The 27,971-nt window shown below is 44.0% G+C and overlaps 1 protein-coding gene and 1 long non-coding RNA gene across 2 annotated transcripts; one reads left to right on the top strand and one right to left on the bottom strand.

The window, feature by feature from the left end:
* Positions 1-343: 343 nt before the first annotated feature.
* Positions 344-19,834, bottom strand: LOC115409241 (uncharacterized). The gene is made up of 3 exons (XR_003933922.1): positions 19,746-19,834; positions 10,966-10,970; positions 344-354 (listed from the first exon to the last, which is right to left on the bottom strand). It is a non-coding gene; the product is annotated as an uncharacterized LOC115409241 (long non-coding RNA).
* On the top strand, positions 3,004-20,564 carry LOC115409240 (adhesion G protein-coupled receptor B1-like). The gene is made up of 31 exons (XM_030120323.1): positions 3,004-3,834; positions 4,748-4,897; positions 4,994-5,092; positions 5,277-5,438; positions 5,901-6,065; positions 7,259-7,423; positions 7,526-7,690; positions 7,801-7,902; positions 8,010-8,116; positions 8,228-8,422; positions 8,570-8,638; positions 9,714-9,822; positions 10,248-10,391; positions 10,475-10,544; positions 10,760-10,862; positions 11,268-11,311; positions 13,091-13,217; positions 16,316-16,419; positions 16,526-16,628; positions 16,754-16,904; positions 17,038-17,107; positions 17,212-17,278; positions 17,375-17,460; positions 17,613-17,784; positions 17,912-18,007; positions 18,122-18,161; positions 18,329-18,951; positions 19,052-19,087; positions 19,191-19,295; positions 19,536-19,586; positions 19,828-20,564. Exons 1-31 carry the CDS (start codon positions 3,132-3,134, stop codon positions 20,023-20,025), a joined length of 4,581 nt encoding a protein of 1,526 aa, XP_029976183.1. The 5' UTR covers positions 3,004-3,131; the 3' UTR covers positions 20,026-20,564.
* Positions 20,565-27,971: the final 7,407 nt, after the last annotated feature.

Here is a 27,971-nt window from a genome sequence, read left to right as displayed (position 1 = left end):
CGGCCGGCCAGCAGACCCGAAGTCTTTTGAGTCGAGTCAGACTTTGAGAAAATCTCAGCAACTGCTAACCGAGTCCAGATCGAAAGAAGCCTGGACGACTGGTTAGAGAGTCACTGACAAGACTTCGAAAAGACACTTCGAAAGGTAAGTTGAAACGACCAGTTTTTACTCCTTTTTCTTCCCATGTGCGTTTTTGTCATTGGTGAATGTCTTGCTGTTTGTCTGTCTCATACATTGAACACGGAGTTTACGATGTCACAATGTGAAGACAAGTGATGTTTTTAAGTGTTTTCCTGCCGCTGTTGTTGACGCGTAAAGTTTGTCGCTGTCCGTGGTGCTGAAACTCTCAACTTCCTGCGGTCGGCTTTTGCTCTGCTGAAATCTTCATGTGACATGTTGCTGTTTGCATATCTCCCAGCTCCCGTGTTACGATCACATTCACTCCCTTACAGGACTTTTTGCACAGGTCTAAAAGCACGAGTGCAAATTGCCGTTCATGACGCGCTGCTGGAGTACTCACTCCCGACATGCAGCAGTGTGAAGCGATCTGACAGCGCAGCATCCGAAAGTTAGACCGCGGCAACAGGTTGCTCGTTGGAGCTCTCTTGTGACGTTAGGACAGCAGCGAAGATTCGGCACTGGTTGCAATGGATTCCTACATTAAATCACATTGCGATAAAGTTGCAAGCAGTTTACTCCGTGCTTTACCTGCAAAGATCGGACAACTTCTCGTAGTGCTGAAGTCAAGATTCTCTGCTTTAGTAAAGGCTTGGACAAGCTTGCACAGCATAGGCTCAGAAGTCTGATGATAAGCACAGACATTATTTCAAGTTGAAATTAACTTATTTTGTTCAGTTTTAATGCCTAGGGGTTTTGTGTCACATTGATTGCAGCACAGCTACGACTCCTGCACGTGTGCAGGTACTTGTACTGGCGGCAGCAAAAGGAAAAGAGAGGTGAAACTGAAAAGGATAAGATTCAGAAATTGTGGCTCATGCACGCAATGGCATGATTAAGTACATCACTTTTAAGTAACATTCAGGCAGCGAAGCTCAAATATCATAGTGCATCATCCCACTACAAAATGAAAACTATAAGAACAGCTTGACTGAAATGATCTGATTTATACTTCACATATTACTTCACGCTGTACCTTCACATAGCTTTGTGATTCAGGGAAGTCATGCACAACCTGCAGGTGTGCACTTGCAATCCGTCATCATTTAACTTATACAAATGTGATTTCTGTAAAGCTCGTTGTTTCTGTGATGACACAAACGCATGTGAAAGTGTGCACGCTGGCACAAATGAGCATGTCAGTGATGATCATTTTTGCAGTTTCTTTTGTTTTTCACACTGATCTGCAAAAAATAAACCATGTCTCCATAACAACAGACCGGCTCTTCAGGCTGCCTACTGTGCACAAATGTTGTTGACGACAGCAAACGGACAAGCTCGGGAAAAGGACGGAATGGTGGGGTGGGTGGGGGGGAGTGAGAGGCGATGTAGGAAAAAAAAGGGGGCAGAGTTCTAGAAAGACAGCTGGACCTTTCTTTTCACTCCGTGCTTCATCCGATGCCCTTTCATGGAGCTTCCGGTTGTTGGGAGGCGGGAGAGAGACACCCACTTTCACAAAGCAGAGGTCTTTGCTGCGTTGCTCACAGAAGAGGGAGGGTGAGAGAGCACAGACAGGGAGGGCGAGATGTGAAAAGAGAGGCGAGGAACGTAATTATGAGCTCTCAGCTTGAAAAGTGCAGGTGCTTCTCAGCGACTGTCACTACAGGCATCAGTTGTGCGGCTGTTTCGCTGCACATCCCCATTCATCTGTTTGACCTCTCCTGTTACATTCTGCAAATGCAGCCTATGCTGCAAACCGTAAAACAGCATATGTGCTTCCTTAAGATGCATGTTATCCCATCTCTGTTCACAGCCTACATTTTTCATAGCAAATATGTGTTTCTGCTCACAAAAGAAGAGCTGGGGAAAAAAGAATTACTGACTACATTTGAAAGATGATACTGACTAAAATTGTTCCTCTTCTTGTGTGAGCCGCGAGAGCTTTAGTCATCTTTGGTTCAATTGAGTCCTTGATGTAGATGCACTCATTCTCTGGGCAAGATTATTCATACAGCGTCGAGCGTCTGAGTCTCTACAAGATGAAGTGAACATTGCAAAAAAAAAGCACACTTGCAGGATGAGCAATATGGGCAGAGACTGAGAAGAAAAACCAATGATAATTTGCACATTTTATCAAATGCATTATATGTCATAACACATAATAGGTAAGAACTGCAAAAATGTTCATGCATCTGCCTTCACATGTCTGCAGTAACATTACATTGCAAGACATAGGCAGTGATTTGTCATTGTCAATGCATATATCATTTCACTGTAATGCAGGACAAACATCCAAAAGATTTGCAAAATGCACAGCAGGGTATGTAATCACACTTTACCATGAACACAAACTAACCACTTTTCTTGTTTGTCGCCTGATAGAGGGAGTGCATTGCACAAATAATGGAACTAATAAGCGTCTGTGGTTGCCCATGGCAATGCTTCTGTGGACGTCAGACTGACGCACATGCTTCGCAGTACAGTTCAGTGTGTGGGAGGAAAGAGCAGAAGCTTGGAGATACCAGCTTGCTGTGAAGGACTGTAATTGTGCTGCCAGTGTAATCATGTCCCGGAGTGCAGGGTGTTTTAGATCATTGATCATACCCCGAAACACTGCGATACTGCTCTCAGGCTGCATGAATATTGGTGTGACATTAGGTCCAATTAAAATGCATCACATGAATATGCAGTGGAGCAAATGTGTAAATGAAGCATGTCTAGAAAAACATCTTGCCCTGCAAAGTATCACATGCTGCTCGCACTCTTCATATGCTGCTGCATACTAAACAGATATTTTCTTCCTCATTTTTCTGTTTTTCTGCAGCTTCCTCTTGATTGAGACATGCACTGTCTATTATAGTAAAACCAACAGTCCGACAATCAGAGGAGTTGTGAAGATAATAAAGAGATCTTGAACAAGTGCAGTAACTTGCAACAAAGAAGTCAAATAAGTAACTTGGTTCAACCAGCAAGCACAGTAAGTTTCAACGCCAGCCTTCAACTAAGCTGACCCAATGGCGTGGTCAGCTGTCACTGGCCCTTGTGTGGCCCTTGTCCTGCTATTCTTCGGTTCGACCTTCTGCACGCCCTCCGGCCCCGCCTCTGCCACCTGTGCCACACTGGAGCAAAGCCGCTTCTTTGGTGTCTTCACTTCTACGACGGACCTGTCCTCAACGCCATGCTCCTGGACCCTGCAGAATCCTGATCCTCGCCGCTACACCGTCTACATGAAAATTACCAAGCCGACTGATTCCTGCGCACCCCGCCAGATCAAAACCTTCCAGTTCGACTCCTTCATTGAGACGTCCCGCACCTACCTGGGCATGGATAGCTTTGATGAGGTGGTCAGGCTGTGCGACCCTTCAACCACCGTGACGTACCTGGAATCAACCAAGCAGTTCCTGCAGATCCGCAAGGTGGCCCCAAGAAATGCCCTGGCGATTGTGGAGGGAGAGAACGAAGTCAGTGAGTTCAAGGCTGAGTTTCTGGTTGTGGGAAAGAGGAACCCAAGCATGCATGCCTGCAAGATGCTGTGCCAGTGGCTGGAGATGTGCCTGTCCAGTAGCACCCACGATTATCCCTGTGGAATCATGAATACACCCTGCCAGTGCTGGGAGGTCCCAAAGAGGAAGCCAGGAAGCTGCTACAGGGGCGGTGTCTACGTCGAGAAATGCACTCCTGTTGCCAAGGACAGTGAGCGTGATGCTGAGATTATCAGTAAGTTTGTAATATAATTGGTTTATTACTGCATTAGAAATAATGTCATAGAAAAACATGCATGTCAAAAGGTGTATCCAAATGTTTAGCTTTCATCAAAGCAAAGAAAAACAGCTGAACTTGTTGTGATGTTTTGTAATGATATCCACTGGGACAGAGTAATGAAGAAATGTGTGTGTGTGGGTGAGGTTATGTTCTCTAAGATCTCAGTGCACTGCAGGCTGTCTCCAGCCGTGCAATCACCCCATGTTTGTGTCTTAGGAGCTGCTGAACATAATGATCCATGTCTGTAGAGCAGAGATACAGGCGCAGGATGTGCAACTCACAGCCACAAAGCAATGAGAAGTAAATCAAAGGTGTTAGAGAAATTTACCAGTGCATCTTAAAGCCTAATTGGCAAGACCGCCTGAACTGCACACATCGCCAACTCTCAATTTTGACTTAGGCGGGGTTGTCAGGTTTGATGGTTGGCAAGAGGTGTGGGTTTTAGGGGGAGATAGAGGACATGTTTGTGCGGAGGGAAGATGAGCACAAAGACCTCACAGTCAGCTGGTGGCTGGAGTCGAAGCGCTGCACTTGTGGTTGTCATAGTAACGCATTAGTCAGCCTCACACACCACTTTGCCATCGTTCTCATTCGGTGATTAAAAGCAAACAATCCCCATTACAAATGGACCAGGTAATACCTTCAATGCTCAGCGAAAAAAAAAAAAACAGCAAATGACAGTCACTCCATATTCTTATATGCAAAGTTAGAAATGCTTGATGAATCACACTTTTGAACACCTTGAACACAACGAATCCACAGAATTGTAAAATGTGCAGACTTACATTCAACTACATTGTTATCACGCCGTGCAAAGCGGTCAGTGACTTTGCTCATTGTCCCCCCTCTTCTTTATCTCTTTCTGCAGAGGGCTGGGCTGGCTGGGGCCGCTGGTCTGTCTGCTCTCAGGAGTGCGGTGGCGGAGTCCAGGTGCGCAGCCGAACCTGCCAGCCTGATGATGCAGTGTGTGAGGGAACAGTTGAAGAGGGGCGTTCCTGCAACCCTCAGCCGTGCATTGGTAAGAACACCTGCAATTGAGTCATTTAAATGAAAGGCACTTATGCAGATGGCTCAGATTCAATGCAATAATTATATCATCTTCAAATTATCATAGGCAAAGAGCGCAACAAGAGCCAGGGCCTGCGCGCCATTGTTGGAATGAGGAGAGACAATACAGATGATGCTAACCATGGAGTTGTTGCCACCCAGACAGGTGAGAAATTGAGAAGTTCTCTCATACTAATATTTCTTATGCACTCCCACAAAGGGTTCTGAAAACCAGATTCTAAAAAGTGAATGAATTCAGTCACATATTCAGTCACATAACCAACAAAATACAACCTTTGTTCTTTCAATTGTTCTGATGTTGGTCCTTAAATTGATCTTCCCTTCACTAGATGCCAAGATTAATGAATGGACCCCTTGGAGTACCTGTTCAGTCACCTGTGGGGAGGGCTGGCAGGGTCGCACCCGTGTCTGTGCAACATCCTCCTTCAGCACCCAGTGCACCGGACCTCTGCGTGAAAACCGGCCATGCAACAACACAGCTGTCTGCCCAGGTGAGTGGATGGTTTCATAACTCTGGTGAGAGCATGACATGTGAAGGAAAGAGAAAGAAAAAACATGGCGTGAGACAAACTGTTATCGAGAACATGAAGGAGACACTTGATCTTTTTGAAGTGCACAAAGAGGTGGAAGCCATTTTCTTATAATGATTTCCTCTTATGGAGCACCATTCACAAAAGAAAAGTGCATAATGACAAGCAGTCACGTTATAGAGTCAATCTGAGCCATCGCACACTGAGATTCAGATTGTGTGGCTGAAAGGCGGCTCTTCAATATCAAGTCAATTTGTCTAACTGCGCTGTGATGTAGTGTGGAGGACTGCCCCACCTAGAGGAGAGTCAGCAGAATGTACCTAAATCTCACAGACTATATTGACTACCATTTTGACATTGTTCTATCCAATCTTTATGGACCTTTATTAAATAAACCACTACTTCTTTGTATTATGTGTTTAGTTGATGGTGCTTGGGATGAGTGGACCCCCTGGAGCCTGTGCTCATCCACCTGTGGTCGTGGCTACCGTGACCGTACCCGCGCATGCAAGCAGCCCCAGAATGGAGGACAGCCTTGCACTGGCCACACAAGACAAACAAAGCACTGCAACATTGCTGTCTGCCCAGGTGAGTGAAGAAACGCTCATGCTTTATTTTGGAGTATGACTGTAATCCACCCATTGTTTTAACACAAACGACGCTTCCGTGGTCATTTTTGAAAATCCACGACAACAGACGAGTAATGAGAGTCAACCCTCCAGGTAACTGATTCACACATAAAGAATGAACTGAATCACTTAGTGGTACCACCACTACCACAAACTGTAAGTGCAGAGGCAGGCTGACATCTGATGCATCTGAATAAAAGCCTCCGTGGGCATTAGTCAGTGGCTTTATAACAACTGCCAGTGACTCATACTGAGCTCAGGGCTACTCTGCCCATTAGAAGTTAAGTCTTTTCCTATTCTGCCACCTCCCCGTGTGCATAAAAAAATAAAAAGCCCCTTTTCCTACTTTATCCGGATTTACCACATATGTGCAATCAGTTTAAACAATACTTTAAAATGAAAACTCTGCTTTATTGCAATCGCATATTTCTATGAAAGGATGTCTCCATGCACAACATATAAAGTAATGCTAATCTGCAAAAAAAGAGAGAAAGAGAATAAGCAAAGGCATTATTGGGTGATGATTTTAAAAATCAATTATAACTGACAGACGAAGGAAATTAAATAATCTCTAATGTTACATTTGGTATAATCGACATTATTATTTGGACCAGTCCTACTTATTTATTTTTTTTATTCTTCGCACTGTCCTCCATCTGTTTTACTGGCTAATAAGGCAGAATGTTATAGCATATTTGATTGTTTCAATCTATTCAAGGCAAAATTGAAGCTGCAAAATGAAAAGCTGTTTTCCTGTCCTCAATTATCTGTTCTCATTTATGCTCCTGTGCCTTTCGTTTAAAAAGAAAATCCTTACATAGAGTTTTCTTTGCAGCATTGCCTTTTATTTAGAAAAAAATTGGCTCACTGGCTCTGGCAAATCAAAGTGCATTCGTGCTGATGATGTTCGCTAAGACATGAACTTGAGTTCAGTTTTAAGGACTGCTGGTCTCAAAAGCTGAAATGCACCTTCAGTCATGCTTGAAGGACAAATAACAGAAATAACTTTTGGCTTTTTACTGAAACTCAACAGAAGTAGGCCATGTGAAATGGTAACTGCATCAGCTAGTGTCCCTTGATGCCAGTAACCTGAGGGTCCATTTTGTTCTTGCACTAACTCTCCTGCGCGTCTGTTCTTCTGCCTCCCTCTAGTGGACGGATACTGGACTGAGTGGTCTACCTGGAGCGCCTGCTCGGCCTCTTGCTCAAACGGTACCATGGAGAGGACCAGGGATTGCAACGGACCGTCCTACGGAGGCTCTGAGTGTTACGGGAACCCGAGAGAGATTACCAACTGCTTCCTGCAAGAATGTCCCGGTAAATGCTCACAGCAAATCTCCCATCCAGATAAAACTGAAAGGAATTAAATATATTAAGCGCAGAGTTCATGGCGTTAAAAATTAAACTTCTTGCCTGTAGTTGATGGGCGCTGGCAGTCCTGGAGCACATGGGGCAGCTGCAGCAAGACTTGCGGTGGAGGCATCCAGCAGAGACAGAGAGTCTGTGAAGGGCCTTTCTTTGGAGGAGAGCCTTGCCCCGGCGAAACTGGAGAGCAGAGACGCTGCAACGAGAAAAGATGCCCTGGTTAGTGGTGCCACTGAAATGACTCAGGATTGTGTCAGCAAAAAATACAATTCCAAAACCCAGAAAATGAATTGTTAATCGTAACGTGCACTATTCTTTCAATTTTTCAGAACCCCATGAGATCTGCCCTGAGCAAAACACTGGAGATGTTGTGTGGAAGAAAACCCCCGCTGGAGACATGGCTGCCGTTGCCTGCCCTGCCGATGCCTCAGGTAAACAGAGAAAGCAGTGGCGCCTGGTGTGCTTTTCCTTTTCAGCATTAGCCTGTCTTACTTGTGCTCACATCAAATGTGTGCTTTTATTTTTTTCTAATGAACAGGTCTTATTCTGCGCCGGTGCACCCTTGACGCTGTAGGACTCGCCTCCTGGGAGAACCCAACTTACATCAACTGTGTCTCCAAGAACTACGAAACCATTCAGACTCTGGTGAGCCCTGAAAACAAATCATAGATGAAATACCAACTGCCACACCTGTTTCTGTCTTATCTAGCAAAGTTCTCAGTTGGTTGAGATTAACCTCAAGACTTGTGTCTGTAGTCAAAGGACTACATCTCCAAAGCACAGCAGGGACAGAGCGTGGATGGGGTCGCTGAGGTGATTTCACGCCTGAGATTCTCATCTGATGAAGGAGCCAAGTATAGTGGTGACCTTCTGGCTGTCATGGAAATCCTGAGAAATACCACTGAACTGTACAAGGGAACCAGGCTGCGGCTGAGCAACGCCGATACCGAGGCAAGCTTCACTTAAAGGATTAGTTCAATGCACATATTCTAAGATGACAGAAAGTTACTCTTTGTGATACATTTTACCAAGAATAGCGTCTAATCAAGCAGGATTTGGTTGCTTCTTACATGCCTGCCTCTTTTTAATGACCCACAGAACTACGTCCAGACCATCAGCAACTTGTTGAAGGAGGAACATCGTGAGAAATGGGAAGAGGCACAGCTGGTACGTGACAAGTGGGTGTGCAATGTGTGTGAGTGGTCCAGAGCACACATGAGCAGGAGAGAAAATCAGTCTATTAAGTTAGCATCCTCATGACAGAGAGTTGTGATGAGGTGTCGTAGCATCTTTGTGTAAGTTGAAGTATGAAGTGCTTGGCTATAAATTTCTGGCACAGTAGTTTAACACTTAAAAATGTAACAATTATCCCCCAGAGTGTGTGATTACAGTACAACTGTGACAAAGAACCATAAATCAGACAAATGCAAGAAAATGTGCGTGAAATTGTTCCACTTATCTACCGAACAGAGCAAACAGAAAGTTGGTTTCTTCGACCACCTGTTGGCATGCTTTCTCGAAACGTGAGCAAAGATAAAGCTCCTTCTAGATGTGTTCACAGAGAAAGACAATGTTTGATAGACAGACTCCCTCTGCACAAAGTAAACCCGTATTCATGCAGAAACTGAAAACAGGAGGGTAATTTACCAAAGCCACAGCAACAAAAAGGGCTTCAAGGAGACAGAAAGAGAACGCAAAAGAAAGAGTGACATTAATTCAGGAACAAATCACTACTCCCACTCTACAATCTGTGAGTCTCCCGCCATCCTACATACTGATGGCCGTTGTAAAGAGACGGAACATTGCATGCGGGTACACACCTTGCGCCCACATCGCTGCAGTTCTGCGTCAGAGACACGCAAGTCGAGTAGCCCTCCCTTTCACTGAACAAGAGAGAGGACAAAAAAAAAAAAGAAAAAAACAGGAGTATGAATCAACAGCCTGCCCATTTATGGCCTTCAGGAAGCTCCGGGGTTGCGTAGCAGCAAGAAATGTGTTTTTTTTTCTTTTTTCTTCTCTTTTCGCTCAGCTGCAGAACACACTGATAGAATAAGTAGTAGGAGGATGAGCAAAAAGAATCGGAAATGTAGATAAGGACTTGGAGTGCAAAATGTTACCCTTGCCTGAGTGTGTGACTAAAGCCATTTTGTAAAGTGCATGAATTGTCGTGCAACTTGACCTTGTCCCTTCCCCCGTTTTTATATTTCTAAGTCTCCTCAATATTTCCTTCTTTTCTGTCCAGATGGGCGCCACTGTTAAGGAGTTCCTGCGCCTTGTTGAGGACTCTGTGAACATGATCGGGATGCAAATGAGCGGATTTCAGGACGTTTACGAAGTCACAGAGAATTTAGGTGAGCCCTAATTTCTCTTCCCCATTGCTGTCTATTCTCATGTGTTGTCAGGATGGTTTCTTCTTTCACCGTAATCTAAGTCCATACCAGCAACAGCAGCATACCAACAGATCTATATCTTTTTTAGCATGAACCAATTCCAATAATTATGCAAATGCCAGTATATTCAGCAGCGCACTTTCCCGACTTTTACTCAAACTTCTTAATGTGTCATGTACTGCAGCAGAGTGTGAAATGCAAACGTCACACACTGAATCACTTCCCATGAGTTGTGTGACTGTTTTTGGCTCATGAGTTGATGTTCACAGCAGATTTAGTGAAGAGCGGCTACAGTAATCAGATGCACACGAAGTCAGAATGGCTTTGGCTCTGTTTTAATCCATTCAGATTTAAATTTTCAATTGTGGAATGTCTGTTCCTCTCAGTGCTGAGCATCCACAAGCGTCCCACAAGCACAAGCTCCAACTTCACCTTCCCCGTGAAAGGCTGGAGGGGCATGCTGGAGTGGGTGAGAGGCTCTGAGGAAAAGATCTCAGTGTCCCGTGATGCTCTGTCAATCGAACAATCAGGTAGGTACAAACATCCTTTTTTTTTTAATCAATCAATGTGCAGTTTAACGAATTTGCATCTAAACACACTTATTTTCCTCCAGATGGCAACGATGCTTTTGTGACCGGCATCGTCCTCTACAGAAACCTTGCATCCATTCTGTCCTTCCAGAGGTAATACAACGCCTGTTTTTTTTGTTTTTTTTTACACGCATGAAATTGGCCTTCCATGAAATACACTAAAGTAGTCACAAGATGGCGCCCTTCACTGAGAGACACATTTTTTCATTCTTATTGCAGGACCTCATTGATATCTTATGTCTGACTGTTACCACATATGATGTCTCTCTTGTTCCACACTGAACATGGAATCTCCTCTTTATCCTCAGCAACACAACACTGCTCAACTCCAAGGTGGTGTCCGTGATCGTGAAGCCCACCCCTGCTCTCCTGTCGTCCCCCGTTGAGATCGAGTTCCCTCACCTGCACAATGTAAGTTGATGATGATCACCAAGTCCAGTGTAGGAAAAACAGCGGCCTCCCTCTGGGTGTGTACACACGCCACAGTACGCGCAGAGCCTGACATTTTGGTGACATTTGCTGTGACTTTCGCTTTACTTGTGTCACTTGAAATCCGGCAAAGATCACAGCGTAACCAAATGGTCAAGTCGATGATGGCAAGAAATCATGCGCGATAATTAGCCTCTGCAGCCAGAGAAGAAGCTGTTTTTAGCCCCACACATGTACTACAAGGGAGGGTGCAAAGAAATGTGGGCAGGTGGCTGGCAGCAAGCTGTTGCATCTCACACGTTTATAGCGAGATGTCCTGACTCACACATTCACCATTTCTGCAGAGAATCCTAACCCTGTCTTCTCCATCTGCCTCTTTTTTTGCAGGGCACCATGAATGAGACATGCCTCTCATGGGACGAGAGTGAATCGTAAGTGTTGACAACTGTTTTTTTTTTTCGTAAATGTGCGCCTAATCATCAGTCACATCTATTTTCTGTTCCGGGTGGGTTTGTCAGCTGATCGTGGTGCTTGTTGTTATTTATCTCCTCACTTATAGCAGAGCTCCTTTCAGTCATCCGTCTGTCACTGCATATGAACATCCAACGCCCTCCAGGCCTTATACTCACCAGAGGGAGAGGGGGCAGAGCAATAATGTTTCATCCATTTTTCATGTCAATCATTTCCAACAGCAGGCCAGCTCGAAGCAGCGGCCTTCAATCAGCTGTCTGACACGCTTACTGCATGGAGCACACACTTAAGAAATGACAGCCCTAATGATCCACAGAGGTTTTAGCCGAGTGGCACCTCAGTTTGATCCACTGCTTTCAATGAGCTGCAAAAGCCCACAGCCCAACAATCATTACATACAACAGTGTTAGTCGAAAGAGAAAGGCACCCCTGCTTCACTGAATTCAAGTTCACATGTCAGAGCTAAGGTTAACGTCTACATTACAATTTTTTTTTTAAAGACACTCACATGCATTTGAAGGTGGACCATTTGCATTTAGATGGATTTGTATACTTGTGGAGAACTGATAAAAGATGAAAACACACCTGCACCCAGACACCCACCAAACTTTCTCACCGAGCAACCAGAGTCAGAGTATATAGGCAAAAGCAGAAATGAATCGGAGGAGGGAAATGTAATTAAGTCATAGGCTTTCAGAGGGAGGGCAATGTGCCTCTAGTCAAATTAGATTCATTTTTGACAGCAGATGTGATTAGAGGCAGGGTAGAGACAGTGGAAATGGCGGAGGATGAAGGTCTGGATGATGACGGTTTTTTGGGGGCATTGTTTGTGAGCAGAGTTTCACATGAGATCATAAGAAATGCTTCATTAGCCTCTCCAATGTCCCAGATAATCAAAATGGTCTGCAGCTTTTTATCACAGAAAAAAAGGCTCACACACGCTTTTTAGAACTACTTAACACTGCGGTTCAGCATGCAACATTTAACCCATCTTCATAATGTGACAACTCAAGTGCAGTACACATTAAACTGTGCAGTCAAGCCTGCTCAGATGCCAATAAACCATCATTACGATTTCACCCTGTGGCCATCCTCCCATGACATGACACTGAGCACCAGGCTGGACCTGCTGGCTACGGTCCTCTCTCTCTCTCTCTCTTTCTGTTCTCATAAGACACTCTTTATCCTTGGGGGTTCATTGTCTTGTACTCTGTACACTCTGACATTTACTGCTGCTTCACCGAAGATGCATGTCACTGTTTCATAAAAACTGAGAAACGGCTCATTATTTATATTCTTCTTCTCTCCTTAAAAATGAGAGAACATGTCGTAATTGGTTGTTTGTGTTACCCATGCATCATCCCATGTCTTTTGAGTGAGGGGTGCATAACATGATGCAGATTGTGTTAATCATTACTTTTATGAAGGGCCATGATGAATAATTATGACACAGATGGATATTAATCACATCTATCAGAAGGTTCCAAGTTCCAAGATGTTATGCAAAGTATAAATATATATACATATATATATATATATATATATATATATATATATATATATATATATATATATATATATATATATATATATATATATAGATAGATAGATAGATAGATAGATATGAAAGACATATGTAGACATTGACATGAGTGGCTCGTCAGATCTCCTCTCCTTCCTCCTAACCCGTCCTTCCCTTGCTTTCCTTCTCCTTCTGCCTGCTGCTGCTCGCTGTGCAGTTCCTCTCTGCTCGGGTCTTGGTCTGCTCGGAGCTGCAGAGCGGTCCCCGTTCATCCATTCAGAACCAAATGCGTGTGTGACAGCCTCTCCACCTTCGCCATTTTAGCGCGCGTCAACTTCGACTCGGTAAGTCATCCGTCTGTCTCAATTTTTTTACCCCCATTTTCCATACATCTTGCATGTTTTGCCGCGGTGTGTGCGTGTGTGTGTGTGTGTGTGTGTGTGTGTGTGTGTGTGTGTGTGTGTGTGTGAATGCGGAGCGCTGTGATGAGAGTACTTGTTGTTTTCGAGCGGTTTGCTGTAGCAGCGCTCCTTTGTCTGCGTGCAGGTGCTGCCGATCGGAGAATCGCAGCCTGCCTCTTAATACTGAGACGAAATTACCGAGCAACACGTTGATTTGCATGGATTGCTCGTAGATTTAATTTTTTTCTAAACGAAAGCATTAGTTTTTGCCACATTCGCGTGTGCATTTTTGCAGGAATTTGGTTAATTCGATGCAAATTTGCCTGCGGGCAGGTCGGGACTTTTTTTTTTTTTTTTTTTTTTTTCTCCAGGTGAATTATTACCGCTGCAATTTGAAAACAGTCTATTGTTAAATGCATGGACATTTTCTCTCCTTAAATCGTTTATTCAGTCACCTCTTCGGGTCGTTGCGTTATCTCGGCATGCGTTTAATTCCCGATCGATCCTGATTATTGATGCTCGTTCAACAGAACTATGCAGACTCCGTGAGGGGGAGGGGGGGGGGGACTTGCATTTCGATGCCCAGAATGTGGCGTTTTACACGGCTGTATTTTATGCGACAATGTGTAATTTCCCCCTTTAGACCGTGTTGCCTCCGAAGCTGCTCCGCTCTCCTGTTGCCGTGGCAACGGCTTCTGCAGCGCAAACTGTGGCATTTTTTATTTATTAATTTTTTGATAACTGAGATGCTGAAGGAAACACACACACACACACTCTCAGAGCCCCCTCCACCCTCTCCACAGCCCTCCAGCACAGAGGGAATGGTCTGTCCATCTCTGCCCAGACCTGATTGCTGCTTGCACACAGTGGGCAACTCAACAGATGTCTATCAGTCAGAGGAAATGTACATTTCAGATGTGCAGTGTGTGTTTTGTGCACTGCAGTGCTTAAGTTTAATGCACCAAGTCTGGTTATTTTCTTTCCGCCCTGCCTCTTGTTTGCATATTTGATTTGATTTGTCCCACTGTTGCAGTCTGTTGTAGCCTTCCTCTCAACCTCCCATGACAGTAAAAAAAAAAAAAAAAAAAAGCAGCTGCGCCAATCATTCTTTCTGCCAATATCTCTGAATTCTCGATTACACCCACCCCCTTATCCTTCCTCCTTCCTCTCCGGCCACAGCAGCAAGTCTCTAAATGCCAGAGAGGGGGACCAATGAGAGACAGCCGTCTGGTCATGTACCGATGGTCTCCTCCTCTCGCACCCCCCCCCCCCTCGCCCAGCTCGCCATCCATCCTTTGATGTGAGCCGTGGACATTTTCAATAATGTCTCCCAGCAAGTCATATAAGGAACACTGCCAGATAGTGTGTAGGGCGGAAACAGATATTGCAGCGTTGGCTAATCTTAAAGCGTTCTTAGGCATCGTGCACGTTGGAAACACGATAAGTACTCGCAGTTCATATAACCGATGCCATCAACCACCAGCAGTGTGATCAGTTTCAGATAACGACTAAAAACATCTATCGGTGGCGGCGTGTTTTCCTTCCATTCGCCCAAATTGAGAGCAAGCGATTCGGTCAAGGACAGGCAGAAGACAGGCTTCATATTTAGGTCAAACCGGCTGTCTGGATTTCACTCAGCAGCTTGCGGTGCCAGATTCAGCCCAGATATAGACTTGAGAGAGGAGGGAACGGGACATACTGTATCAGCCACATCACTTTTCCTCTCCGGAGACAGAACAAAAGCTGAGGCAAAAAGACAACTCGCCACTGCGAACTGCCATCTGTTTCAGGCACTTCTCATGGTGGATAGATTGTCCAAACAAATTTGACAAAGTAAATTAATCTTTGGCTTCTATAGGCTGGACTCCACCAGCTGTGCTTCGATATCAGAAAAGCCGATGTGGAGCACATATTGAGAAAGAGCAGAACAGCCCTTCAAGGTTCAGCATTGTACCAATTAAATTTTAAGATACTATCAACAATGGCAAGACTATTAGAACCCGCAGGAATTTATGGCCATCATCAATCAAAAGAAGGCCAAAGCAATGTATATGCCTTTCCCATCTATCAGTACTAATTCAGTATTTTAGGATTTATTACATTGCAGCAACCTTAGCTTCTTTCCAATCTTTTCCCATCTGAACAAGTGATTTAAGATATACATAACCACTCCTTTTTTTTCCATTGAGGTGTTCTTCATCAGTATCGCTGATGATTTTCACACACTTTGTGGGGATGACAACTCCATCAGAGGTGTTAGATCAACTTCAAACCCAATTAAAGCCTCAAGATGATGTGCGAGACAGCCAGAGGTTATAAAAGCAATGAAATCCAACACTTATCTATGATGGGGTTCGTTTCTTGTGAAGCTTCAAGAAACAGGCAATTAGTCTGTACGGCAGTGACCCATCGGCCCTCCGGGTGAATTAGCAGCAAGAAAGGCACACACACTCTTGTGTTTTCCTCCACCAGAGGTTCAGTGCCAGGGCCATTTGAAACATGGGACGGTCACCGCCGCTGGCAGTGGCGGGCGCTAAGCTGCTGTCAGAGATCAGAAGTGCAGGTGGTGGCAGATTAATGCACAGGTGATAATGGTCCACCTGTTCACCCCTCCGGGGATCGATGGGGGGGCTTCCGGTTGGCACAAATTCAGCAAAGCCGGTGAGAGAATGATAAAACAGAAGAAAGAGAGGATTAATGAGCGATTAGAGGGTCGCTGCAGCAGCTCAAACTTATGAGTGAATACAGCACATCACACCCAAATCCTGACCATTTGTTTAGTTCGCCGCTGGATCTTTTTGGCACGTTCACCTTGAGGTCACCTTGCCTCCGTCGTGGCCTGATTGTGCCATTCAACTGTTTGCCTACAGGGAGCCGTCTGCTATTTCAGATAGCGCACACCCAGAAGCTTCATATTCTGAGCGTGAGTGTGACTGAGTGAGTGTGTGTCTCATCTCCGGTTCCCTCACTGTGCGTAATTTTGTGTGTGCACTTTTGAATCCGTTCTAAGAGGCATGTTTGGTCTTGTCTCCTCTGTGCAGATCATGGACAAGGCACTGCTCCCGTCCGTGACCCTCATCGTAGGCTGTGGGGTCTCTTCTCTCACCCTGCTGCTCCTCATCATCATCTACGTCTCCGTCTGGAAGTAAGTATCCCTTAAGCCAAATGTCCAGCGAGTGTACGGTTTTGCCTTCCTTCTGACTGCTCAATCCCTAAATTCTTTCTCTTCTTCTCCCTTTTCTTTCCCATAGGTACATCCGCTCAGAGCGCTCCGTTATCCTCATCAACTTCTGCCTCTCCATTATATGCTCTAATGCCCTCATCCTCGTAGGACAGACCCAGGCTCGCAACAAGGTGCGGCATTCTTCCTCCCAATTTATACTTTGCATTTCTCTGAATCTCTTTGTTTTGAAATCTTGGACATTTGACAGTGATTTCTCATCGATCCCGTCTGTCTCTTTCCTCCTGGGCTCTCACAGGTGGTCTGCACTCTCGTAGCTGCTTTCCTGCACTTCTTTTTCCTGTCCTCTTTCTGCTGGGTGCTGACAGAAGCTTGGCAGTCCTACATGGCTGTCACTGGTCGTCTGCGCAACCGCATCATCCGCAAGCGCTTCCTGTGCTTAGGCTGGGGTAAACGTCTTTGCATTCTTCTCTTTTACTGTCTGTATTGCATCACTTTTCTGCATAGCTGGTCTTTTTTAAAAATCTATATAGTATTCAGACTCTAATTTCGCTCCCTTTCTATATTTTCTTCTTCTCACAGGCCTTCCTGCATTGGTGGTGGCAGTTTCTGTGGGTTTCACAAAAGCCAAAGGCTATGGCACTGTCAACTAGTAAGTTGAATCTCAGAATTGCACTTTTGCATCTTCTGTTTATCACTTGAAAATCTCTTCTCATACTTCAAGTATTAATATTCCTCTTTGCCCTCTCTCTTTAGCTGCTGGCTGTCTCTCGAGGGTGGACTCCTCTACTCCTTTGTCGGCCCTGCTGCAGCTGTTGTCTTGGTGCGTATCCTGACTTTGACGCACACGGCCCGTTTCGAAATGCATTACCCATGATTCCCGTGTTCTCATCTGTGATTTTATTTTTCTTTCAAACAGGTGAATATGGTCATTGGTATTCTAGTCTTCAACAAGCTGGTGTCCAAGGACGGCATCACCGATGTCAAGCTGAAGGAGAGAGCCGGGTAGGTCTTATTGATCTCCTGCATGCTCTCCGGTATTGTGCTTATCGCCCTCATCAGTGCCATTACAGGTTTATTGATGATGTGCTTTGATATCAAGCTTCACAATCAAACAACGGGAGTTGTGTCTAATCCATTGTTTTCGCGCCCTGCAGGGCATCACTGTGGAGCTCCTGCGTGGTTCTGCCCCTCCTGGCCCTCACCTGGATGTCCGCTGTCCTGGCCATCACAGACCGCCGCTCAGCCCTCTTTCAGATCCTCTTCGCCGTCTTTGACTCCCTGGAAGGCTTCATCATCGTCATGGTGCACTGCATTCTGCGCAGAGAGGTAAGAAATACAGTCGGATAAGACAGAGGGGCGCCAGTGAAAATTCAAAAGAAAGTTGATGTGGTTGTTTCTGTTGTGAGATTACATGAACCTGAACATTGTAATCAATTTCCTGTCCATTCATTAGGTTCAAGAGGCTGTAAAGTGCAGAGTAGTTGACCGCAAGGACGATGGAAATGGAGACTCTGGCAGTTCCCTTCACAATGGCCACACCCAGCACATGGTAAATTTCTTGGCTTATTGCCTTTTTAATGTCTTGAGTGCCTCTTGTATTTACCACTGAATGAATACGTGCATACATTAAACACTGATAGAATGTTTTTTGTTACTTTATCAGCCGTCTGACAGCGAAAAGGATGGAGATTCAAGCAGACAAGGTGGGTCCCTTTTACATGATTTTCTTCTTTTTGCTCATAAACATTTTTCCATTTGAATTTGAATTTCTGTGAAGCTTGAAAGCGTCCGTCCTTATGTAACGAGAGCACGTTTTTTTTAGAGTCCGTCTTGATGGTTTTTAACTCTTGCATTCATTTTGTCTTAAAAGGAATGAAGAGCTCCTCTGAAGAGAAAATGCCTCCACCTCAGATGCCTCTCCCCATGGGCTCCAACTTCCACACGCTCCCGTCCAACCCCCACAAGAGTCACATGCAGGCCGTCCCCGAGTACTCCAGCCACACCCTGACCCTGAAGAGAGAGAAGAGCCGCTTGGCGGGAGGAGTGGACCCGTCGTGCGGGAAGCCTGTGTACGTCTGCGAGGGAGAGCTCTTCAAGCAGCTGGATGCCGATCTCGCCCTGGTCCAGGCTGAGGGCAGCGTCTCGGACGGCAGCGGCTACGTCCTCATGCCCAACACCACCTCCACTCTGAGGACCAAACCCAAAGATGATCCGACCAAGTACAACATCAGCGTGGAGCAGATGCCACAGGCCCGACTCATGCACCTCGGCGGCCCCTTCGCCGAACCACAAGCCGCGTTCGGGATGAAGTCGATCCCCCCTGACCAGGTCAGCGTGTCGTATTCTGAGAGGGACTCTCCCATCCAGAACATCCACAACATGTCCAGCGAGTCCCACATCACGCACAGCAGCCTGGAGAACACCTTCGAGTCCATGAACTCCATGATGTCCAAGAGTGAGACCATCTCCACCCTTTCCATGAGCTCCTTGGAGGTAAGAGCCAGCTCATTTGTTGCTTTGTGCATTCTCATGCAAAGATTCAAACTTCTATTTGTGGCTAAACCAACGCTCTTTCTTCTCTTGTTCTTTGCAGAGACAGAAATCCCGTTATGCCGAGTTGGACTTTGAGGTACATATTGTTCATCTACATGTTGACAAAAAATTAAAGACACATGTAATCCATATAATTTTAAATGCACTGTGGCCTAATTTGGAATTGCAATTTCTTACAGAAAATAATGCACACCAAGAAGCGCCACCAGAACATGTTCCAGGACCTGAACAGGAAGCTACATCATGCTGAGAAAGACAGAGAGTCTCCTGCCTCCGACAGCAAGGTAACACATCATCTTAATTCACTCACCATCCACATTTCCATTGGCATGCATTTTCAGGAAAAGCAGAAGTGGACAGAATAAAAGAGAGTCAAAGGCAGGAATGGAGGCAATGTAAAGGATAAAATTCAAGATTCTCTGATGTGAAAATGACCTTTTAAAACAAGTAGCCCGGTGAACTATGGTTGTGAGTATATCGAGGTCATTTGAATAAGGGTGCATTTTCTTCCTTCCTTCTTACAGTCTGTGAGATGGAGTGTGTCTTCAGGAGGAAGTGACAAAACAAACCACAGCGTGAGTGTTTATATACAACCTCACCATTTTCAAAAATTACAAACTGTAGACGAGACACACTGTCATATACAGCATAGTGCACATGCCTCAGAGAAGAGCCATTTACCCAAATGGAAACCCTGCTTTCATTGTTTGAGAATCACTTCTTATGAACTCCACATTTCCTTTGATTGGATCATAAATTGCTCCGGGTGGATGAGTGGCACCAGTGCTAAAGCGCCTCCTCTTTGTGTTCCAACAGGACAAACAGCAGGGCACTCTGGAGAGGCCATGGGAGGGAGTCCGGGGAATACCGCAGTCACCCCCGGCATGGGTGCGCAAAGACCTGGAGCCCCTCGGCGCCTCACCTCTGGAGCTGCACTCTGTGGAGTGGGAGAAGACCAGCACCACCATCCCGATGGTGGGGCAGGACATCATTGACCTGCAAACCGAGGTCTGAGGGAAAGACGGGCGGCTGGCAGAGCCACCTGATTTCACCTCGCTCACCTTTTTGGTTTAAGAATGGGATCCTATATGGATAAAATATAGGAAGCCAGGGAAGAGAGGGAATGAGGAAGTAGGTCCCAGAATCAATGTCTTCAAACCCTCAGCCAGAGCAGGAAGGGGAGGAGTGGACGAGGGATGGAGGAGTGGAAGCGATGATGTTGGGATCTTTAATGTAGCTTCTCTGTGTGGACTTACCAGCATCTCTTGTCAGAGTGCTCGAAGGTGAAAGGGTTAGTGGAGCGAGCAGTGGCGTCCATAGACCCGGACTGTCTGTGGTTCCATTAACGCTTCACTGGGAGTTGCCTGAACCCTGCAGACTGGGTTTCAGAAGATGTGGTCGACATGTCTGTGCTTATTTTTTTCCTTCAACTCAACTTTGGAGAAAAAGTTAATAATACTTAAACGGCGCGTCCTCCCTGCTTCTCGGGAGGAACAGCTGGGACTTTTGGCTGGCCTTCCAGCCATATTACCTTCCAAAACAAGACAAGGCAAGAGAACATAAGGGACCAGTTTCATGCTCCAGTACTCTGCACTTCGGCTGATGCGCGCACACATTTTTTGGGGTGCAGTGATTTTTTTTTTTTTTTTTTTTCGGTTTTATTATTTGCCAGCTTGTTTGGTTTGTACTGCTTCACACCTGGAACTGCAACTCCGGCGATGAAAACCAGAACTCTCTTAAAATGAGAATATAACTACTCTACTGGAGAGCAAAACTTTATCACGCTAATAGTGCTTTTCACTGTTGTTATTATCACCATGGTTATTAGTATTCCAGTGACTATTGCCAGTGTTATGATTAGCATTGATCTTGTCATTATTGAGTTTTATAGCCTATATTTTTGATTTTTCATTCCTCCCATGGCTGTCAAGCTTCAGATTTATTGTTTTACCAATGTGACCTACACCACTACCCTCCAGCGGAGAAAAGCATTAAACACATTCATGATGTGTTCTGTGCCCATACGGACTGCAACGGGACAAACATACTGAGTGGTGATGGAAGCCTTAGTTGGTATAAAGACATTTCCTGGTTTTTTTCCAGTCTTTTTGCTTCGAAACCAAAACACCAGCACCAGGATGATCACAGACTCTCACATGGGAAGAGCAGTGCACTCTGGGGAAACGCTGGATGGAGATGTGTGGAGGTGTGCCGGGGGCCGGGGTAGCATCCCCCACCCCCCACCCCACCTTCCTTTCAACTGGCACAAGATGCAGGCTCTTCCATGTCGTACATGTGGATTAAGGGATCAGGGAGACCTTTCATCATCGCCCTTTTGTTTCTCAGCCTTGCAGGACTCTTGGACAGAGCAGAGGCTCCTGACACTCGTATGACTTCCAGTGGAGCGTCAGGGCCTCACGACTTCAACACATTTGTGTTTTTAGCCATCAGTGTGAAATAGTGCAATATGATGGGCGCTTGATGCTCAAGCAAGACTGATAATATAATTTAGGCAGAGTTTTTTCTTACGGATGTTTCAAAACTTTTATACCATCTTCCTCATATTTGCAGAGCATATAGATGCTTGATGAGAATATTGTATAACAAATCTGTATTAGTAATTCAAGGAATTTATTCACTAGAGATTTGTTAGCACAAGACTCCATATTTGGAGCTCTCCGTGAAAGGTAGATAATTGTACTTCTATAAAATGAACACTATGTAGAATGAATGATAGCCTATGAATATAACTGTGCTTCAGGATATTTGTTATTACTTGTCACTGTATAGTGGCGAGTGATTGAACCTCATGTCTTCTGTACCGATGTGTTACTGTAACCCTGTCAGTAACTCAACACTATGTACTACCAGCCAATTCACTTCTGTCCCCCCCAGATTTCAAATGTCCTTCCCGCAGCCTGACTCATACCTCGAGTTACCTGTATTGAATACCCATTTGTATTTTCTTGTTACGACATTGTTTTTTATGTTCTGTTTTACCTCCTGTATATGTACAGTTTTCACAGCACAAAATGAATGTGACATATTTCTAATAAAACACATCTATATTAAATTAAATGAAAGAATCTGATCCTTTTTTTTTCCAGTGTTTTATAGATAATGGTAACACAAAGATGCCATCAAATGTTTCTGCAGAGTCAAATTGGTATATTTGAAGGGTGAACTCAATATATCAGCACCTAAAAGTAAAAGTTCAGAAGTAAACAAGCTAAGAAACAAATGCTCTAATGTGCACAAAGAGAGACAGCATAAAGAGAATATCAGTTTTGAGCCTCTGCCACATTAAAGCCTCTGGCGAGCATGTCGCTCTCTAAATATAGACGTGATTTGCAGGTACATAAAAAAGCAATCGCTCAAGATGATAAAAGTGCAGTTCTCCTCTGTTCTATTTTCATTCTCTGCAGGAAGAAAATTGATTCCCAGAAAAAAAAAGATATGTGAAGTTGAGTAATGAGAAAACAAACACACTTGACAGAGGCCAGAATCTGATTCTGACCTCTTTAAAAATAGATGTTTAAATTTAGCTTTGTCTTTAGTTTAGCAGCTTTCCATCTCTTGCAGATTCAGTTCGCCTTAATTTTTTTTTTCTAACTGAGCCGTAAATCTGCTGCAAGGCCTAAGCAGGAGAATCATATCAACCATTTGTGAAGCACGGCTCCTTCTAACAGGTCACCTGCAGTGTCGACCAGCTTGTGAGCAAACGGTGCTTTTACTGTAGGTGCATGTTCATTGCATCCTAATGTTTGTCACCAAATCATGTGATAGGCATTCTCTAGTGGAAGCTGAATATATATATATATATATATATAGATTTTTTTTTTTTTTTTTTGCTCTATAAAACATTGGGTGCTAATTTATTTTCTCACCTAACTACACCCATGCGGTGTCTGCACGCTGAAGATTTAGAGAGCTAATGTTGGGAATTATCTTGACACTTCTGTGCAATGTGACTCCATGTTGTGCGTCATGAGCTGTAGTTAGCAGCCTTCACTAAGCAAGAAGATAAAGGGGCTGAAAATGGTCATTTAGAAGTGAATCCAATCCAGCAGCGCAGTTCACCAAGATTGCACATTTGAACAGATGCATACATGGGTATGTAAAGTTGAATTATGGATAAGTCACAAATGAAGACGTTTAGCCTTATTTGTATTTGTATAGGTTACCTACACATTGCAACATTTATTTTCCTCATTATAAAATGATGAAAAGTAAAGTTCAGCAATAATGGTAGCAATAATAAAGAGAAAACCTTGAGTGTATCACTGTCATGACATAGTAGCAAAAGCACGTATACTACACAGTTCTGTCCAAGGCTATGTTAAATAACTGATCGATGTTTCCAGTTATTCACTTCATGAAGAAGACTTCTGTCTTCGAAGCAACCATTAACAAATCACATCACATCAGAGTCGCAATAATCATATGCAAATGCTGTTTGTGCGCACACACACACACACACACACACACACACACACACACACACACACACACACACACACACACACACACACACACACACACACACACACACACACACACACACACGCACACGACATTCAGTTCTCATCTCAACCTCAACCCAACGTGAAATCCAGTATCAATTAGCGCCTTGCTGGTGAACATCAAGATCCCGGCTGTCTCCTACTTAAAGCCTGTTGCCATGGTAACAGTGGATGCTAATTCTCAGTGTGGGAAAGGGGGAAAAGACAGTGTTTAAATTCCCAATTAGAAGTGAAAGGGCATCTTTCTACAAGCAGTTGTGTCTTCCGAATGGCTGTCAGCAGGAGATGGAATTATCGTAATTATTTAGCATGAAGCAGCAGAAAGGTTAACAATGGATTGTTTTAATCTCTTGTAGTCAGTAATTCTATAAGTCTTGGGGAAATAAAATACAAGAAAATGAGTTTCATATGCTAAGTTATCTGTTTTAGCAGCCATGTATGCAAATACTTGATTCAGCCATTTTGTTTAATACTTATTCATGTAAACTTTACATTTGTCCACAAGCAGAGAATGTGGATGCATGCACAACCCTTCAACCTGATGCATTTATGGTCAAACGGACGAAGGGATGAACAGAATGATGAAAACATCTAATGATATAAAATGCTTCAATGAGGAAAAAAAAAAGGGGTTGGTGCACTTGATAGAAATTAAAAAGACAAAATGGCAACAAACACACTATGAATGCCACTTAATGAGGGTAATAAAGGTTCACTAACTTGACACAGGGGAGCTGTAATCAGCGACGGGATGACACCAGGGCAGGAAGTTAAAATGCGTGAAAGGAGTGGAGAAGGCAAGTGCACACAAATGAACACAGGAAAAACAGGAATGTGTTCCGCAGAGGAAACATGAAGGGATGATTTGATGCTCTCTTCGCTGTTGAGGTGTGTGCTGTCATTATGCCAAATGTGGAGAGTTTCTTGGGTTTTCAGAGGAGATATTGTGGACGTCTTTGAGGCTGGGAAAAGGACTTCAAACAATTTGTTCATCCCATCAGGTTCAGTCCAGGAGCAGAGCAGGGCCTTCAAACAGCAGTCTCCAAGACCAGAAATCATAAGTCTGTGGCTCGCTCTCAAAGCCTTTGGTGCTCAGAATGATTCTGAAAACAGCTTCAACATCCAAAACACATTTTCAAGGCAATGTTATTTTTCCTGACGACACTTTTACCAAATTACAAAGTTACAATACAACTCTTCTGCCACCAGGAAGCCTAATTAGATGCATTTATGGGATGAGCAGCAGAGCTGAGTACATGTTATGAACATGAAAAACACTTCAAACATCCTTTCTCTGCTGTTGACTCTGCATGTGAACCCACATTCTCAGTTCTGCAGCTCATTCCATTTAAAAGGGAAATGAGCAGACCTTGCATGGATCTATCGCCAAGAAGCATCATTACAACAAAAAAATAACCTGCCAAATGGAACTTTTTTTGACTGTTTGTCCATCAGTCCACGGGCGACTCTAAGCCATATCATCGATTTGAGAATATGGCACTTTATCGATACATTTTCCTTCAGGTGACCTCAAAATTTCAACAATCTGAATATGCGGGAAGCATTTATGGAGGTGAACCTACTTTTGTAGCTGTATGATTGCAACAAAATGACACGAATGTAGTGAAAATCTCACGCTTTATTTCAGCCACCTCCGATTATCCGCCATCAGCCTCCAACAACATGAAGTTCTTCACTTAGGGCAGAGGAAAAATGTCCCTGTGATGATGACGATGAGGAGGAGGAGGAAGACACCAACCCCTCTTTGATATGACTTGATGATAATTCTCAGCAAATCATTCCTGGCATTGACTAATTTTAGCACCAAGCACACAATATTACTGACAGTGGCAAAAACACTTCAGGTGTCAACCCATTCACTGCCACTGTGCTCATCTTGTCATTTAGATGACACTGAAAAGTGACATTTTATAAGAAAAAAAAAAGTGGGAATTAGATAAACTGCCATGCAGTGGAACGGTTTGTGCATGAAATGAAGCTTTGAAACCAGTAATTACCCCACAACCTGCCTACGTACAGTATTGTGGGAGAAGACAGCGAAAGACCACCTGCTCACACTCAGCTGTCATGTTGATCTATATATATATGGATACGGCATATAAACAACTGTGGATACACACCTGCAGACATTATAGTGTGAAACTGTACCGTTTGATAGAATGTTTAAAGATGAAGAGTGGGTACATAACCAGATGCACTCATTTTCACACTTTCTCACGAGAGTCAATGTTTCATGTATTTGCAGTTTGGTTAAAAAAAAAAATGTGAGAAAACCCAAATCAACACACAAAGAACATGCAGATTTGGGGCAGAAATGTCTCCAGGAACAGATTAGAATCTCAAAGTTTCATTCAATATCCTAAAAAAAAAAAAACAATTACAACATTTGAATTTAAAAATTGACAGATTTCAGAGCGATATGGTTAGTTTTCTGAGTCCTTGTGTGCTGAAAGCTTTACTAGATTTAGGTGAATTTACAGTCCAGGAAATAGGCTTATCACTGAAGTTATAACTAGTATTTTCATGATTGAGATTTAAACTCCCTCACGGTGGTGCAGTGATCAGTGCGAGAAGCCCCCCTCCAAGCCCCTCTGAACAGGATTCGGAGAGACAAGAATGAATGGAAATTTTAACATAAATATCTGCACTATTAATATTCAGTCAACACTGGTGTTTGTAAAGCCGTGCATAAATCACTTCTATTTTTCTTTACCTTTCTTTACAAAAACTTAAATTGTCATGCTGTGTTTGTTACAAAACTGTGCTGCATTTAAGTCATTACCGTGAAAGAAAACTTGAGAATTGAAGATTAGCTGTGACACAGCATGTCCTTCCACTCAGACGATAGCCCTGCCTTCCAGAGCATGAAGGCAAGACCCTGAGACTCTGAAACCTCTGGCTTGTCTGTTTTTTTAACAACGAATTTCTCTTGAATGTCAATATATATTCAAAGCAATCACCAAGTCCCACTTAGGAAATCAGCAGAGGGAGCAGGCATGATGAGAAGGGCTTCAGAGGCTCATATTTAATGTCCCCCACTGAACTGAAATGAACACTTAAATCTACCCATGCAAGCACTAAGTGTATGTTTCTCACTTTCTTTTCCTTTTTCACACTCTCCTTCTTGCAATTTGCATCATTATTAAAGCTGACAAAGGATCCCTGTGCAAAAAGAAAAAAAAAAAAAAATAGAAGCCCTCCTGCGAGGTAGCTCCTTTACCCCTGACTGGCAAAAAGCCAGATGTGGTGGCTCGCAGCTGTGTTTGCAAGTCACACAGCTAAATGCCACCGATCTCGAGGGAGTCATTGCCTGCGGGATATCACTACCTTTACATATTATGCTCACCCCGCAGGTGGTCCGGACTCAGGGAGGCAAATGACAGTCTGCTACTTATAGCAAGCAAAAAAAAAAAAGACTTTAATATTTCAATGGGGAAAACATGTTCTGCAACACCTTTATGCTGAGGACAAAACTGTAGGAAAAGTAACTTCATTTATTATATAATGCTGCGATCATTTAGAGGCTCTGCGTTTGGCGGTGCATGATGGAGGGGGTAATCTGCATGCAGTCCAAACGTCCTTGAACTTTTTATCTGACCTTCATGCACTGAGTCATGTTTTCTTATGAGGAAAAATACTCTGCCATTATGCAACTTGCACCATTATAATGCAGTTAACGAAGGCAGCAGCAGCAGCGGCAAGGAAAACTGTCACCGTCTCACTCTTCTATAAAACACCCAAGGCAGTGTTTTGAATTGCACTCAGTTTATTAAATAAGCCCAGTATAATTATCGCCAGGCGGCCAGTGAGTCCGGCAGGTCAATGTTGGTCACTGAGCCTCAGCCAGAAGACCTTCTACGTGCAGAACACACAGAATCTGGACCACTTTATCAGGCCCGGTGGTTGCCATAGAAACAGCAGCAGCATCCAGGCTGCTTATGAGGGCTATTAGCGAATTTCAGCACCAGTGGACACTGACAGAACAATAGCTGAATGCAGAAAAGGGGGGGGGGGGGGGGAACTAAGTCTTTGGCACAAACAGGCAATGATTTTTTTTCTCTATAGCTTCCAGTTGCAACTGTTACACACCCATTAAAGTTTTGCAAATTCACGTAGCACTGATATTGCTATATCTTGCTGTCAGCATGATAATATATTACACCCAGAGCCACAAAAGTTCAACGCAAGAGAAATGTAATTGCATGGACTATTTTGTTGCAAATGCTATTCTTTCCACAAAAACAGAAATCTAAGAAATATGAAACACAGGAAAAAGTAGCAAAAAATTATTACTGAAAGGGCAAAAACACAAAGAACTTAATCCATAAAGAAAGTCTAAGCATGAAAAAGAAGTGTAAGCTAATTAACCAACAAAAGCTGCAAGTTGGGCATTGAATATTGAAAAAAAAAAACAGA

The sequence above is a fragment of the Salarias fasciatus genome, chromosome 22 (assembly GCF_902148845.1).
Source record: "Salarias fasciatus chromosome 22, fSalaFa1.1, whole genome shotgun sequence".
In the NCBI taxonomy this organism is placed as follows: Eukaryota; Metazoa; Chordata; class Actinopteri; order Blenniiformes; family Blenniidae; genus Salarias; species Salarias fasciatus.
Note: the sequence above shows the minus strand (reverse complement) of the source record. Positions and strands in the feature narration are given on the sequence as shown.

Coding starts and splice junctions, on each gene's coding strand:
- LOC115409240 (XM_030120323.1), top strand. CDS start 3,132: ATGGCGTGGTCAGCTGTCACTGGCCCTTGTGTGGCCCTTGTCCTGCTA. Junction 10,392..10,474: donor TCTGTCAATCGAACAATCAG/GTAGGTACAAAC, acceptor ATTTTCCTCCAG/ATGGCAACGATGCTTTTGTG. Junction 16,905..17,037: donor CTTCCTGTGCTTAGGCTGGG/GTAAACGTCTTT, acceptor TTCTTCTCACAG/GCCTTCCTGCATTGGTGGTG.